Raw genomic sequence first — 15,950 nt, forward strand, 5'->3', positions numbered from 1 at the left:
GTTGTGGGCCAGTGGGAACCACTCACTGCTTGCCTTTGCAGCTGCCCGCAGATAGTAGGCCACCTTGTCACTTGCCAGCTTTCTGCATTCACAGTCAGCCTTGCTGGGGCAAGGGACTGTCAAGTTTCCATCCTCTACACACCTAGCCCAACATGGCTTCTCCTCAGAAAGGCAGGGGCAGGTAACCCTTTCCAGCCCAAGGTCCGCATTCCCTTCTGGACAACCTTGAGGGCATCAAGGGGAGAGGCAGAGGCAAAAGTGGGTGGAGCAATGAATGACAATTTATCCTTGTACAGCAGGCTAGTTTCTACACACACACACACACACACCTATCCTCCATACAGTCATGCAAAAACATGTAAGGAAGGGTGCACAGTAGGGTCAGTGAGGGGTGTGGCCTACTAGGCAGCATTTTGAGAGCCAGAGTTCTGGAGGGCCATATTTGACCTTTAGGCCTCAGGTTCCCAACCCCTGAATTGAGGGGTAGTGTACAAGTGTGGGGGTATTTCCTCAAAGTGGGGCAGTTATTAGAACAATACCTAGCTAAATGTTTTAGAATGCGAGGAAGAGACATGAAAAAAGAGAAAATGTTTAAAAATGTAGAAAGTTAGAATTTCCCTCAGAGCAAGCTAGGCTGAGGAGAGGATAGAGTGGGGATGTTGACCTGCAAGTGTAATCAGACTACCTCAGTTTCCGTCTTTTCCCTGAGGCATGATGGTCCATTGTATCGAACTGCCTTTGGGAACCCACTGAATAGGCAATTGCAATTTCAGCTTGTCTTAGTGTGAGGAGCTGTTGGGATGAGAGACGCATGATATGTGGATCTGAAAAGTCCATTCAAACTTTGTTTTGCTAATATTCTTGCTATAGGTGACAGATGGTTCCTCTGTGGCCCTGGTGCCCAAGCAGAATTCAGCTTACAACATTTCCAACTCCTCCACCTTCACCAAATCACTCAGCAGATATGGTAAGTGAGAAAACAGCCGTCATTGCTTGCTGTCTGGGATTCAGGAACAGTCTGGAGATTAGGAATCAGTCTTCCTGAAGCAAAGGCAGAGCAGAAAAGATGCAATATTGCAGCCAAAACCCCTTTCCAATGTCCCATGCATCAGTTTTGGAAGAGAAAATCACCCAAGCCCACCTCAGTGCTACTTATAGCAAGCCTACCAACGTTGCCACTTCAGAAATCCTCCTTCTGATTCTGTCTCATCCCTCTACCTGTTGACTCATCATATCCTGTGTAATTACTTCTGCGAAACTTGTATTTTTCGTCAGGGTCTCTCAGTTAAAGTCCCTGGCAAGAATAAAGTTCCATGTTAGTTGATGAGGATAAGTAAGGTATCTATTGTGACACACCCTTACGTTAGTACTTTGTTGCGCAAAGGGTGTGTGTGTGTGGGGAGAACTACAGCTCTTTAACATTTGTTTAAGAAGTGTTTTGATTTGAGCAGAACTTCCTGTGCACAGCATTAGATGCAACCCAGTGTGTTTGAAGAAAGAGATTCCTTTCATCTTCCCCCTTTAAAATGCAAAAGCAGCCAGTTAAAACTAGCAGATCAGAAAAAGATGTCTGTCTGTCTGTCTAACCATATTTATAGCCTGCCTTTCCTCCTCAGAGATCCCAGGGGTCCTTCAGAAGTATCTTATATGAATGGCACACCAGGTTGATGTCTCATGTATTTATTTGATAGAACATGTATTTGGGCAGGCTAGGACTGGAAAGAACCTGCCAACAGCATGAGCTGGACTTAGGTTTTAGCAGCTTTCGCTCACTGCTTGCAGTTCCCCTGGCAGTAAAAAAAGAAAGAAAGAAGAAGTCCAATCATTTCTTGGTTAATAGAGCCACCCAGCCTATGAACTTTTGTTGCCTGGTTCTAAAGGGTAGCCCAACATGAATCATATACTCTTGGTGGTGTGACAGGCCTTGCTGCAAACTAAGTGAGGTGGAGGGAGGACAGCTGAGGCTGGAAGGCAGCGAAGGAGGGAGAGGCGGTTCCCATTGCATGTGGTTTCCTCACAGAGAGTATGCTCCGGACAGCCAGCAGCCCTGACAGCCTCCGTTCCCGGACCCCCATGATCACTCCTGACCTGGAGAGTGGCACCAAGCTGTGGCACCTGGTGAAGAATCACGATCACATGGACCAGCGAGAAGGTGACCGTGGCAGCAAGATGGTCTCAGAAATCTACTTGACCCGCCTGCTAGCCACCAAGGTAAATCGGAAGGAAGGAAGGCTCTACCTAGATGCGTTCTAAAGTTTGAGTAGATGTACAGACTGCCAAGTCACACACAGAATCTGGTGGGTCTTTCACCCTGCCATGCTGTCAAGTTTCCGCCCTCTTCAGTCTTGCTGTTATAAATCAGCAGAGAGCATATGGAGACAACTTATTATTCCATTTGCGATGCTTTCTGACCTCTCATCTGCTTAACACCAAACACTTAAGGGTTTGGAGTTCTCACTGCTGCAGTTGCATCGCAAGAGATTCTAATGATAATAGCATTTCAGCAGCAATTGAAATCCAAGGTTCTTTAGAGAAATTTATCCCTTCCCCACACCCACAGCATACAGTGGTGCCTCGCAAGATGAAATTAATTCGTTCCACGAGTTTTTTCGTCTAGCGAATTTTTCGTCTTGCGAAGCACGGTGTCGGAAAAGTTTTGGAAAAGCTTCAAAAATCACCAAGAACCTCAAAAAAGGCTACCACACCGCGTTCTATGAGTTGCTCCTCGAAGTCAAGTCGCAACTGTGTTAACGGTGTTAAGAAAAAGGAAGCAAACTTGCAAGACGTTTTCGTCCTGCGAAGCAAGCCCATAGGGAAATTCGTCTTGCGAAGCAGCTCAAAAACCGCAAAACCCTTTCGTTTAGCGAGTTTTTCGTCTTGCGAGTTTTTCGTCTTGCGGGGCACCACTGTACATTATCAGCCTCTGGGCCCATTATCACGAGATGGGTGATAGCCAATGCTTACTCTAGATGCCTTGCTGTCCCAGAGTGATCTGCTCCCTGCACATGCTAACGGCATATGTAACATTTTGCAAGAAGCATGATGCACCTTTCTTGCCCAGCCCACTCATACATACCTAGCTCTAGTAAAACCAGCAAGCCAGCAAAACCCACACTTCTACACACCCAAAAATCATAGGACATGAGCAGAAGTTCCCTACATAGGCTTCACCACTAGCTCTTGGGCTTCTGTGATAGCACTGCTGCTGTTGTCTTAGAATTTCTGTCTCTCTTCACCTGCTCCATTCCTTGAATTCCTTACACAACTTCTGCCCGCAAGGAATAAGCAAAAAGTTAGGAAAAGAGTGTGTTTTGGCTTGAGTGACAGATGATCAGGCAATCAGACAGACAAGCCAGTTTCAGTCTTCAAGGTATTCCCTCCAGCCCAGCCCGGTGTCATGCTTTAAATACAAAGACAACCCCTAGATGGGATTTTTAAATCCCTTTCTTTATTTTTCCGGGCCACTGGTAATCCTAATCAGCCCACTTGGCCTGGCGATAGGCGTGGGCCCAGGTTCTTCTGCCTCTCAATATATGCAGAGGGACCTGGCTTCATTCTTTTAAACTCTTCACCTACCTATGGAGCATTTCAGGCCCCAGTTACATTTGGCCAAAAGGAAAAACACCCAGCTGCAAAGACTAGTTTTGCATCCTAGCTGTTGACGAAGCAAAACTGAATCCCAGCCTCCGGTTGCTGCAATCACTGATTTCCCCTGTGCTCATTGTTCATATGCTTGATAGACGCCCTCATTTTATCAGCACTCTGCATCAGCAAAAGCCGAGGCAAGGGAGCTTTAAAAGTCCAATGGCTACTCACACTGTGTAATTGCCGCCCTGGTTTCTGATGTAAATCAAATGGTCAATAATATAAGATTAGACCAAATAATAAATTGTAATAATCTACCATAGCTATTTATTTTCTCACTGGAGGTTGGCTGCTGTGTTGCTGTTCATCCTGAATCAAAAACACTCCTCCAAAAGCAGGTGGGGAACAGGCTAATTCTTGCAATTTTCAGAGGAGTGTGAAGGAATATTTTGGGGGGTGGGCACAAAATTTGCAAGCCGCCAGCTGCCACATTTCTTTTCCCAAAATTCCCCCAATGCAAAGTGCATTCTGAGATAAAAATTAATAGTGGTGTCTGCCACAGACCACCTTGACAATCATCATTAGGATGGATTAGGTGGGTTGTCAGCTGGCTCAGCATGTGCTGTGCCATCTAGCTTCAAACAGCCAAAGAAAAGAAAAAAAGATGAAAATGGGCGTGCTTTTCATGAAGCTTCTCATGGATTTCTATCATAGTCTTATGTGAAAAACTTAAGCTCAGCACTAATCACTGCTGCTTAAATCTGCAATTTCAACATAGTCCTGGGAGGTTCAGGTGTATTATACAGCGGAACCTTTGTTCTTGAACTTAATCCATTCTAGAAGTCCATTTGACTCCCAAAACCGTTAAAAACCCAAGGCACAGCTTCTGATTGGCTACAGGAGCTTCCTGCACTCAAGCAGAAGTGGAGTCAGACATTCAGCTTCCAAGAAACCTTTGGAAACTGGAACACTTACTTCTGGGTTTTCGGCGTTCAGGAGCCGATTTGTTTGTCAACTAAGCTGTTTGAGAACCAAGGTACCACTGTAGCTTCATGTATTGAATGTATTTCATACTTCAGTAGCTATGTGTTTAGCTATCCTTGTAAGAACTTAAAACCTCCAGCAAGCCAAGTATAGCATTCTACTGAACATGAATGAACTTGTGGCTAACACACAGTGACCTGGAACTCTCAAAAGATCAGGGTTATAACCAGATTCCTTTCTCTGCTTATAAAATAAGTCTTCCCATCAGAAGGGGATTTTTAAATTCAAGATTCATAAGTGACTGACACTGCAAACAAGTGCCCCCTAATGGATGGATACTAAGAGGATATTGTCTGGTGCCCCCATGGGAAAATGGTTGCACTCTATGACAGTCTGCTATGGCTAAGCCTACTTCTGAATTGCAGATGAAACACACATGGCAGAGTGCTTAGATTCCTTGCGTTTTACTATGCAAAACAGCCTTCCTTGATGCTTCAGTCTTACTAGTAGAGAAGGCCCAAGAACAGGTATCCCCTCATCTGCTTTGTCTATGGATGTTGTGAAGAGATGAGATCACTTCTGTAACACAGCCTGTACATTTCTGTGGCTTTCACTGGCAATGCCAGTGTCATTTCAGGGCATAACTTTTCTTCTTATAATGTCAATGGGATCTTTATGCCTCCCAAGCAGACTATGCCTTCATTCCATTGCCACCATTTTTCTACATCCAGGGAACCTTGCAGAAGTTTGTTGACGACCTCTTTGAGACCATATTCAGCACCGCCCACCGAGGGAGTGCCTTGCCTCTCGCCATCAAGTACATGTTTGATTTCCTAGACGAACAAGCTGATAAGCACCAGATCAATGACTACGATGTCAGGCACACTTGGAAGAGTAATTGGTAAGTAGGGCCCACAGCTTGGTTGTAGAACGCAAACTGTGCATGCAGAAGGGAGTCTTCAGGTGGGGTGGTCTGCAACCCTGGAGAGCTCCTGCCACTCAGTGTAGAATCAGATACTATATGCAACTCTGGGCCTGCCTAATTCAGCCCTGCCCATTGCTGGCATGTGGCCTTTGGGGGAGTGGGCAACAAGGAAATGTGGCCTTTGGGATTGAAAGGATTCCCAACCTTGGTGTAGACAGTGCTGAGCTATTGGAAAATGAATGTACAGTGGTACCTCCAGTTACGGACGGAATCCATTCTGGAGGCCTGGCAGTATCCTAAAAAGTCCGTAAAATGGAAGCGCCCTTCTACGCACGCACGCATGCGGCGTGATTGAGTGCTTATGTGCATGCACCGTATTTGCAACCTGAAGATTACGTATCTAGAGGGATACGTAACCTGAGGTACCACTGTACTTAAATCCCACTTTTTCCTAGGGTAGGTGAAGCCTCCAATATGCATTCAAACAGTTTCTGCTAGATCACTTTCTGCTGGCCTATCAAAGCCAGTGCAAGGGAGTTGGGCACACTGCCCTGGATCAGTGCAAATTGAATGTAAGCTTATATAACCATCATAGCTAAAGATTGGAGCAAACTTCACCATCATAATTAGTTAAAAATAGGAAAATTAGCACCAGCAGCATGTATAGCACTAGAGAGCCAAATTCCGACTTCCTATCCATTTATACTAGAGCACAGGGGGATTTGGGTGCTCAGCGAGTGGTGAGATGCGACAAGCCCTCTGCTACATGCAAGGTTTCATGTCTCCCCACTGCGTTCTTCCCTTCTGCCGATTTCATCTCTCAGATCCTCTTAACCATTTCAGGGGACAAGAACATACACTCTCATCTCTGGCATTTGTTAAATGGAAGTCCAAATTGCTTTTGTATAGTTCAGTAACTGTCAGTAATTAGCCGGGCTGAAAAAGAAACATTTTTAAATGGCGATATGAGAGCATGGAAACGCTTGGAACTGATTTATCGCTATGCTTTCTGTAATAAAGGAAGAGTCGGTGTGTTGGGAGGGGAGAGGAGGGAGAGAGGGAAGAATCCCAATGATGCCTGGTTTCCAATTCAACAGAGTCCAGGGAGGCAGGCCCCTGCATACTAATGACCATGCTTATTCCAGGGTGATAATTCAATGTGCAGAGTTCATTTCTTGAGATCATTTCCTGAAATTTAAATGTGCATGTGTGCCCAGCACTCACATGATAAGAATACTATGGAGCCAAACATTTGGTGTTTGAGTCAAATGTATTCATGGGAACCTGTGCCTGAGGTGGTATACCTGTGTGCCTGGGCTATACCACTTCAGACTGCAGCTGAGGGTCCAGATCATGGAATACTGTTCCATGCACACACAAAAATCATTCCATATAGAAAATGAGATGCCAGGGAGAATGAATTTGGATTAGCCTTCTCCCTTACATGGTAGGTTTCTATGTGTAGGAATCTCTCCTAGCTAGAACTAGGCTCAGAAGCTGTGAGGAATTACTAGAGGGGGTATCCCCAGAAATCTCAGTGTGTCGGCAGGGGTCTGAAACTTGGTTCTCTCTCAGAGAGAGATTGCTTGAGCTTCCCCAGCAGCTGTGAATTTCAGGGGAAAGGAAATAGGAGCTGTACAGCATGGATTTTGAAGACCCAGTCAAGAGAAACATGAATTCTGGGTTCGGATGGGTCTGGAGCAAGGGGCAAAAAGGGGCAGAAGAGCTAGCAAACCACATTTCCAAATCACTACCATCTAAGGAGATTAAGAGAGACTATCTTCCCTGTTTTCTGGTATTCTGACTAGCCAAAGGTTATTGCCAGCCAGGGTCCTGTTTTTAGTTATCAAATAATGTGTTTCCCCAACCTGACTTTCCTCCTTTCTTTTCCTTTGCAGTCTACCTCTGCGCTTTTGGGTGAATGTGATTAAGAACCCCCAGTTTGTCTTTGACATTCACAAGAACAGTATTACTGATGCCTGCCTATCAGTGGTGGCTCAGACATTCATGGACTCCTGCTCAACTTCTGAGCACAAGCTAGGGAAAGACTCTCCCTCCAATAAACTACTGTACGCCAAGGACATCCCCAACTATAAGAGCTGGGTAGAAAGGTGAGTGGCTTCAACCATGGGGAGGTGGCCTTGCAAGATGCAGCTGTGTAAGAAGAGTTGCTTTTGTAATGTGTGCTCTGAATGGCTGGAGAGCCTGGCAGACCTGCACATGTGTATGAAAGAACCTCCCGGGACTGGAGGGTGAAGAAATCTTCCTAGCCAATTGGAAAAGACAGGTTGGTTGGTTTTTCAAAGCGAGGACAATTGTCTCAGTCCCCAGTGACTAATAAATAAAGCACATTGGGGGGAATGGGGGAATAATGGAGGCAGCCATTTGTAATGAAACTGTTGCCAGTGTGATTTGTAGGGAAAGGAGCAGAGCAAAATCTCTAGCCAAAGGAGCTTGCAATCTTAATTAATTTTGTTAAAAGTGCAAGCATGTCATATTGGGTAAGACGAAGGCAGGTTTTGCAGTTCATAGATTTTACCAAGAAGGTTCTGGTTCACTTTTCCAGGCATGTTTGTCTTGTTAACAAATTATTTCCCCCACCCCACAAAAAGTTTTCCTACTGAAAATGAGTTAAACAAAAAGAAAGAGTGGAATTCACTGGAGGTAGCTCAATTCTGTGAAAGACCTGTCTGTTGCCACCATATTGATATACCAAGCAAAAACATGACATTTTTCTACCCCAGCTGACAAAGAGGGGGGAAATTGACAGAGGAACAATTAGTTCTTCCCACCAGGCTGTTTGCAGCACAAGAAGCAGTTTCCTTGAGCTCATAGGCCCCCATGGAAAATGTGTAAGAAATGAATGGGACACTGTTAAGTAGGTTTGCTCAAAGAATCTCCTTCCTCCTTTTTTGCTGGATGCCGCACTTCACTTAAAAAAAAAGAAGTTCTAGCAGCATTTTAATTTCCCCAGACCTGTTGTTCTTCACAGCATGTCTAGATTTCAGGATTTGGGGTGGTAGTGTGGAGTTGTCAATTTGTTTATACGTTTCCTGGGGACCTGAGGAGTGAGTGTAGTGACTTCATCTTTCTGGGCCAGTTGTGATGTGGATGGATGGAAGATGTCTTAGCTTATGAAAGATGAAAAGGAAGCTTACAGGTATGATGCATTGAATTGAGCATCCTCAGCAGCTGCAAGGAAGGGTCCAGCACTGCTTGAAGCAGTGAACCCCACGGCCACGTTGAGAAGATGAGGGGAAATCCTTGTCACTGGTGTCTCCAGATGTCTGCCTCCTTTGCACTCCAAATGTATCTGTGGTTTTGGGTAGGAAAGTGCCCTTGTAAGCATCTTAACATCATCCCTTGGCAGAGATTGTGACCAAAGGATAGGGGAGGCCTTTGATCTTCACCTCCCAGAGGCAGTATGTTGCCATTTGCTCCTGACCAGATGCCTGACACAGCATTGCTCCACTTTTGTTGGTTTCTTGAGGATGCAACGATGTTCTTCAATTATCCCAGCTGCGCCACAGCTTTTAATTCACACTATATTAATGCTTCATATTTCTGATTGAGAAAGGCAAAGGACATTGCATTTCAGAATTATTTCTACTTATTCATACTACTGTGCAACAAATACATAGACAGAAACTTTTGACTGCCATCATGCACAGTGGTCCCCTTTCTCTTCTGTGCCTCTGTATCAAAGTGAGAGCAATTTGGTCAAATTTCTAATAAATATAATAAAAAATATTTTTAAAGGTACATACACCAGAAATTCCCCCCCTCCACTGCTCACCTGCTCCACAGAGCCCACCTCAGAGAAGCGCCCATCCCAGGTGTGCTGTTCAATTTCTGTCTGCAACAACAGAGCAAAGCCCAACAGAGTTTTTTGGAATTGCATAGAGCCCTCCATAGCAAGCAGCTGCTTCACTACCAGCTGTTACTGCCAAGAACTGCATCAACAAATACCCCTCCCCTCAGTTTATATCCATGTTGCCTCCATGTTCCCAAGGGTATATGCATCAAGCATAGATGATTATATCTGGGGGGAGTGGGGGACAATATCTGGTTGATGGGCTGGATCCTGAGCTCCCCTATTCCCCTCAGGCCGTTTCGACAGGTGGGTAAGGATGTCAGCCTATTAGTTACCTGGCATCACCATGACATCAGCTGAATGTACGTCAGAGGAAAGACCCAGGCGTGCAGTCTAAGTGTGCTGCTGATTCTTTCCTTTCTCCCTTCTCGGCCTAGCTTGATCTGAAGCAAAGCAGCAAATGAAGATTCCTGCCAAAAGCAATGATTGGCTGCACTGCAGAGTAGTGCAACAGATCCCTGGAGGACTTGCTGTTGCCTCTGATAAGTGCTGACAGCAAGCCTTACTTGCCAAGGAAGTATTCAAAAGCACACTTTACGGTTCCTGATTGTTCCTTTGCAGCCATGTCAGGTGTGTGGGAGGTGGCTATGGTTTGAGGGAAATAGCCTTGCGGGCCACATTAGGACTCCTGATTGGCCTAACTTGATTCCCCTCAACTGATGAAAAATTTCATTTTTTTATTGTGTTCTCCTTCCATGGACTCAGGACAGCATGAATGGTTCTTCCTTCCTCTACCTTTTTAAACTTCAAAACAGTCCTGTGAAACACTAATCCACCCACACATTAATATTGTCAGTGGAGAGACTTCTGACTTGCCCACCTCTGAGAGCTCTTGTGTTGGCAGGCTCAAGGGAAAGGCCCTTTTTTGTGGTAGCTGGCAGGTGTCCATTGGCCCTCATGGTTACAGGTGTTTAAAGAAAGCCTTAAAGACCTATTTGTTTTCACTGGCTTTTGCTTGTGTTGTTTGCTATAGCTGTTTCATAGTATTCCTGATGGTTCTGGATTGCACTTGGTATTGGATTTAGCTGGAGAGGTGTTTTTTTCATTCCTGCTGATTTTTAATATTGTGATTGCATTGCATTTTAACTTGCATGTTCCAGTGAGTAGACCTTAAAAGGTGCTGTACAAATCCTTTTTTAAAATGAAGTGATTATACAGCTGAGAAAGAGGGAGAGAGCTGGCCAGGGCTGAGTAACTGAAACCTGGTCTTTCTGGTCCTAATCTAGAAGTCTATCCATTACACCACACTAGTTCTCGCTAAGGTATCATTGTGGATTCTCTATTATGCTGTTATGGTGGCATTGGCAATGGCTTGTCTGTGGACAGCCTTGTGTATCTTTCCCAGCTGTCACTCTATATCTGTCTTTGATGCTTACAAGGTCTGGGGATTCCTCTGATCCCTCCAAATACCCATTTTACATGCTCCTAACACTTCCTAATTTGCCACAAACTCAACCGATTACCATGAACTTCTCAACTAACCAACCTATTGTGGTTGAGGTTACACAAAGGTTTTCTGTACTCCAGTAGCGGTCTGCTTTCAGTTTATTGATGGGTGGATTGAATTTCCTCCATAAGGAGCCCTGTTGTCACAGTGTGACTGTGCAATAGGAAATCCAAAGGCGCATGAGACTCTTAATCTCGAGCCCCATGTTGGGCAAAAGATTCCTGCATTGCAGGGGGTTGGACTAGATGACCCTTGTGGTCTCTTCCAGCTCTACAATTCTGAGATTCTATGAGTCATTTGGCACAGGAGTAGAAAACTATTTAATTTGCTTCGCATAGTATACTGTACTCAGTTGTTTCGGTTTAATATTTTGCTTTGTTACAACAAATCACTTGTTCTCCTTCTGGATGTCCCTAGATTTGTCTTCAGAAAAGGTTTTCCTTCTGACTTTCTGTCTCTCCTGCTCCCTGCTATAGATATTATGCAGATATTGCTAAAATGCCAGCAATCAGCGACCAAGACATGAGCGCCTACCTGGCAGAGCAGTCCCGGTTACACCTGAGCCAGTTCAACAGTATGAGCGCGCTGCATGAGATCTACTCATATATCACCAAGTACAAGGATGAGGTAAGGGGAAGCAGTAGGGGAGGATCCGTGGGAGGGAGAGGAGTCGATGACCTCTTTCCATAAGGCTGGTCTGCTCTGTATACCCACCAACCTCTTCTGAGGCCTCTCTGCCCTGCAAACTAGACTTGCTTATTTATTTTGGAGCTCAGATTTTTTTGGGGGGTGGTGGGGGAGTTAAAAGCTGACTGGCGGTGGAGTACATGAAAGGGATAACTGGCTGGAGTACGGATAAACCTCCACACTCCAGCCCACTCCTTTTCCTCCATTGAAGCCCCTTAACCCCCTGTGTTAGTGCTCCAAGGTGGGAACACTGTGCTTCTCTTGTGATGTGCAGCTTTGTCCTCAGGTGTTCCTGTCAGGATCCAGCAGGCTGTTATATACAGTGGTGCCTCGCAAGACGGAAAACTCGCTAGACGAAAGAGTTTTCCATTTTGGAGGTGCTTCGCAAAACGAATCTCCTATGGGCTTGCTTCGCAAGACGAAAATGTCTTGCGAGTTCCTGCGGGTTTTCTCCCCCCCCCTTTTCTAAGCCGCTTATCAGCTGATCCAATAAGCTGATAAGCCGCTAAAAGCCGCTTATAGCGCTAATAGCGCTAATCCTCTAATCCGTCAATGGGCTTGCTTCGCAAGACAAAAAAACCGCTAGACGAAGAGAATCACAGAACGGATTCTTTTCGTCTTGCGAGGCACCACTGTACTCATGCTTCCACCTTTCTCCCCCGTTCCTCCCCCCTTCCCCCGTGCAACTGTCCAAACTGCTCAAGGTAAACAAACAAACAGGCCAACTTTAACCTTCATTCCCCCCTCCCAACCAGGAAAGTAATAATAATAATAATAATAATAATAATAATAATAATAATAATAATAATATAAAAGGTAAGCATCACAACAGTGTTAGCAAATATATAGCAGGTAAATACAAAAGAGGAGACTAAATCACACAGTGGGAAAGCATATAATTAATTAAATAAATAAACAAATAAAGTAACAAAAGAAGAGAGAGAAAATCCCACTTGCCCTTTGCCATTCAATCACCAACCTAAACTATAGGAACATGCAGAAGTACAGCAGAGGAAAACACTCTCTTAGCATGTCACTTGACTGTTTTCAGTTATCCCTATGCTGGGTAGTCTCCAATGGTATCCTAATTTGCAATCCCAGGAGTGGGGGGGGGGGGGCATGTTTGCCATGAAGTCACTTCAGCCAGCCTCTTAAGTTTTAAGGAGTGGTTAAAAGCCCATCTGCCGTAATTGGTATAAACTCCATAAAGTACTTTTCTGTGAACACATTCTCTGCAATCCTTTATTAAAGCAATAAAATATATAACACTAATAAAAATATATGTAATAGGATCACATGGATTTTATTGCCCGGCTGAACGACAATGGGACCTGGGGGAGTGGGGGGGAATAGTGGCTTGTGTAAAGCAATAAAAGCCTTTGTACAAGAGTTTGCCAAACTACTCTGGGCAAGGAGGTTCTTTCAAGAGCTGGTGAGTGGCCCCATAGTTTCTTACGTTCATAAGTGGATAGAAGGTGGGGAGAGAGAGGGAGTTATCGTGGGAAGGGGCAAAGGTTGCAACACAAAGAGGTGGATCTAACAGACTGCATTAATGAAGAATTAGATAGGGTGCAAGGCATTTGGAAAGCAGGTTGAGGCTCAAGTTACTGCAGCTCAGTAGAACAGGCATAAACACCCATATCAGTTGTCTTGTCTGTCTCAAGCCATGTAGTAGTTGTTTGCACACTAAGGAAATTGACAAAGCATTATTTCTGAGTGACAGCAGATTAGTGCTGGGCAGCTGGACTAAATGCTGCCTGTCAGCGAAAACTGAACAATAATGTAGTTGTGGTCGTTCCTTCATACACAAGATCCACATGTGGCAACCTGCCTGGTGCAGAAGATACATACACGTTTCATGAGCAGAGACTTAGGGTTGCTATGGATATTCTCTACATTTCCATTGCAGAGTTCCTGCCAAGATGGGATGTTGTGCTGGTGTTCTGCCCTCCATCCCAGCTCCCTCTTCTGCAACCTGCTTTCAGCAGTAGTTGGATGGCCATCTCTCATGGATGCTTGAGATTCCTGCATTGCAGGGGATTGGCCTAGATGACCCTCAGGGGGTCCCTTCCAACTCTGCAATTCTATGATTCTAAGGCTTCAAAGCTATGGAGCACATTTGCTGAGACAGCAAAAGGTGCTTCCTAACAGATCTGCTCAAGGAGAAGACTGGCAGACCCTTTGCCTTTCCAGTTGTCTGCCAACAGGAGAGCTGTGTGTATATGAAATGACACACAGAGTCTCGTTGTTGCTTTTTTTCTTTGCATATTAAACTGTAAGCAGCTTTTTATTTTACAATACCTTGATTTAAATTTGAAAAGTTGCTGTGGCCTCAGGCGCAGACCTCCCTGTTGTAAGCCAAGAATCCCTGCAGCAGGTCTTTCCTGTATGAGTAGGCACGAGTATCTACTTCTAGGCAATAAGGATGGTCCCCATACTAGGAAATAGCTAACACTAACAGTGCCTTAGCAGCCTGCACAGATGCAGGGCTTCTTAGCAAGATCCTAGCCATCTGCCTTAGACCAAAATCCACCACAAAGCTGAAACCAGAGGTGACCCCCCTCCTCCAGCTGCTCCTAGAGACATTTTCATAGCAACTGCCTGCCCCAGGGCTGGTTTCCAGCTCCCAACATTCCCTTTCATTAGTATTGCAAATAAGCAAGGCCTTAAAAGCAGAAATCAATAACAAGGCAAGCGCTACGTGTTTGGAAAGCGTGATCTTAATGAGCTGAATGCAGGGTGAGTTGCCATTCCTTGTCTTTCCCGGTTAACCGCTGCCTGGCATCTGCTGGATGTGCATCCATAGCCTGCTCTAAAAGCACTGCTTGTGTGTTCACAGCTCCCAGGAACTTCTTTTATTATTTGTAATGGGATTAATAAATAGCAGCTGTTCCCTTTGTTTGTTTTCATTCATTAAACACAATTACATGCAGCCCGATTGCACCCTCTTTGATGTGAAATGGGAGAGAATAATTTTTCCTGTTGTTCAGTGCTATAATATGCTGTCATTGGCACTGAATGAAAATCATAATTAATTTTCATTTGGGTTTTTGCATCTTCCTAATCACGGTGGTCCCAGCTCCTTAAAACAGGTGACAGACATGCATCTCCCGCTCTCTTCTTATGCTCCCTGTAGTTTTCCTCTTTACTGTGCTGCTCCCAGAAGGGCAACACAATAACAGAAGATCAAACAAATACAAAGCAGGTTGTAAATCTTTCAGAATGTAGTGAGTCTTTCTTGAATCAAGAGAGAAAGGGATTCACGAACCATGAATAGAACTCCTGTTCCTAGTCACTCAATAGCTCCAGTACCCTTAATAATTTCATCTTTTTCATTTCTGCCAGATTAACGTGTCATTTGCATTCAGAGCTTGGCCACCTAGAAATCACTGTGATTGGCGTTTTCTGTGCTTTGGATGGAGTATTGGGGTTCTTCCACATGTGCCATTTGCAGGTCTTGGTTATTCCCATGCAGAATTGCAGCAGGCTCAGTTTTTGTACTGAGGAGGTGGTGGAATCACATTTCCCATGGGAAGCTCACAGTAGTTATCCTCCCCTAGGGAATGAAGTTGAGCTGCTTTACCCTCTTTTCCAACTCTTAGGATTCTTCATGCATTCGCTAACTATGTGGCAAATCACCTTTATAGAATCTGCACTGAGCTTTTAAGTGTTTCATCATCCGCAAGGCCCTGAGCTGCAGTGCTGTGTACTCTCCACAGCACGTTCTGCACGTTTAGCGCTGGAGACCTGTAGGGCGCCACAGCTGCTCTTAATCAAAAGGAGCTGATTTCCATATTAAGGAATTACCTGTAGGGCTTGTGATGGACCTTTCCTGCCTCCTAATAGTCAGTCTATTAATTATACAAGAGTTTATTTCCAATTATGCAGCCAATGAAATGGTTAATCAAGTCCCCTTTGATGGATGCTTTGACATTTAATTGGAAAGAGAAATCCACCTTGCACTCACAACAAACTTAGCCACTATAATGGGATTTCTGATGGGTTTGCATTTTAATCATCTGTTCTTTATCTGGCAGCGCAATTTAAAGGGTGTGGGACTTGGTGAAATGGACTCCTGATGATGGGCACCTCTCTCTCCTTTTTGTAGAAAAATCCCACCATTCCCTCACTATCTCAGCCCTTTTCACTAGCTGCTTTCCTGCCAAATCCCATCCTCCCCCCCTCAGAATCCAAAGCCCTGTTCACAACATCCCTGATTATCTCTCAGTTCATATAGTCTGTGTGCCTGAAGATGCAGAGTTTTTCAAGATTTCCTGGATTACATCCAAATACTGATCTAGTGATTCTCATCTGATTGTGAGAACAGAACTAGAAAGTGGACTAGGTTTAATTATTACATAATTAAAGATGCCGATTTCATAAATGTCCCCAGTGTTTCCTTGTCCCCAGGACCATCAGAAAAGTCCCAGCTCATGCCATTGTGGGAG

General features: G+C 44.8%; 1 protein-coding gene and 1 long non-coding RNA gene across 5 annotated transcripts in view; one reads left to right on the plus strand and one right to left on the minus strand.

Annotated features, from left to right (window-relative positions):
* Window positions 1-15,950, plus strand: part of PLXNA1 (plexin A1) — a 343,514-nt gene that overhangs the window by 317,836 nt on the left and 9,728 nt on the right. For 3 of the 4 annotated variants that reach the window (XM_082209180.1, XM_082209183.1, XM_082209181.1), the window contains exons 27-31: window positions 871-967; window positions 2,021-2,211; window positions 5,301-5,470; window positions 7,393-7,605; window positions 11,292-11,442. In XM_082209180.1, coding sequence (XP_082065306.1) covers window positions 871-967; window positions 2,021-2,211; window positions 5,301-5,470; window positions 7,393-7,605; window positions 11,292-11,442 — 822 coding nt within the window. The remainder of the gene's footprint in view (window positions 1-870; window positions 968-2,020; window positions 2,212-5,300; window positions 5,471-7,392; window positions 7,606-11,291; window positions 11,443-15,950) is intronic. The other variant, XM_082209182.1, reaches the window with a different exon arrangement.
* Window positions 1,085-11,280, minus strand: LOC309525463. The gene is made up of 2 exons (XR_014216312.1): window positions 9,291-11,280; window positions 1,085-1,294 (listed from the first exon to the last, which is right to left on the minus strand). It is a non-coding gene; the product is annotated as an uncharacterized lncRNA (long non-coding RNA).

Source organism: Podarcis vaucheri, assembly GCF_965113315.1.
Source record: "Podarcis vaucheri genome assembly, chromosome: 2".
NCBI lineage: Eukaryota > Metazoa > Chordata > Lepidosauria > Squamata > Lacertidae > Podarcis > Podarcis vaucheri.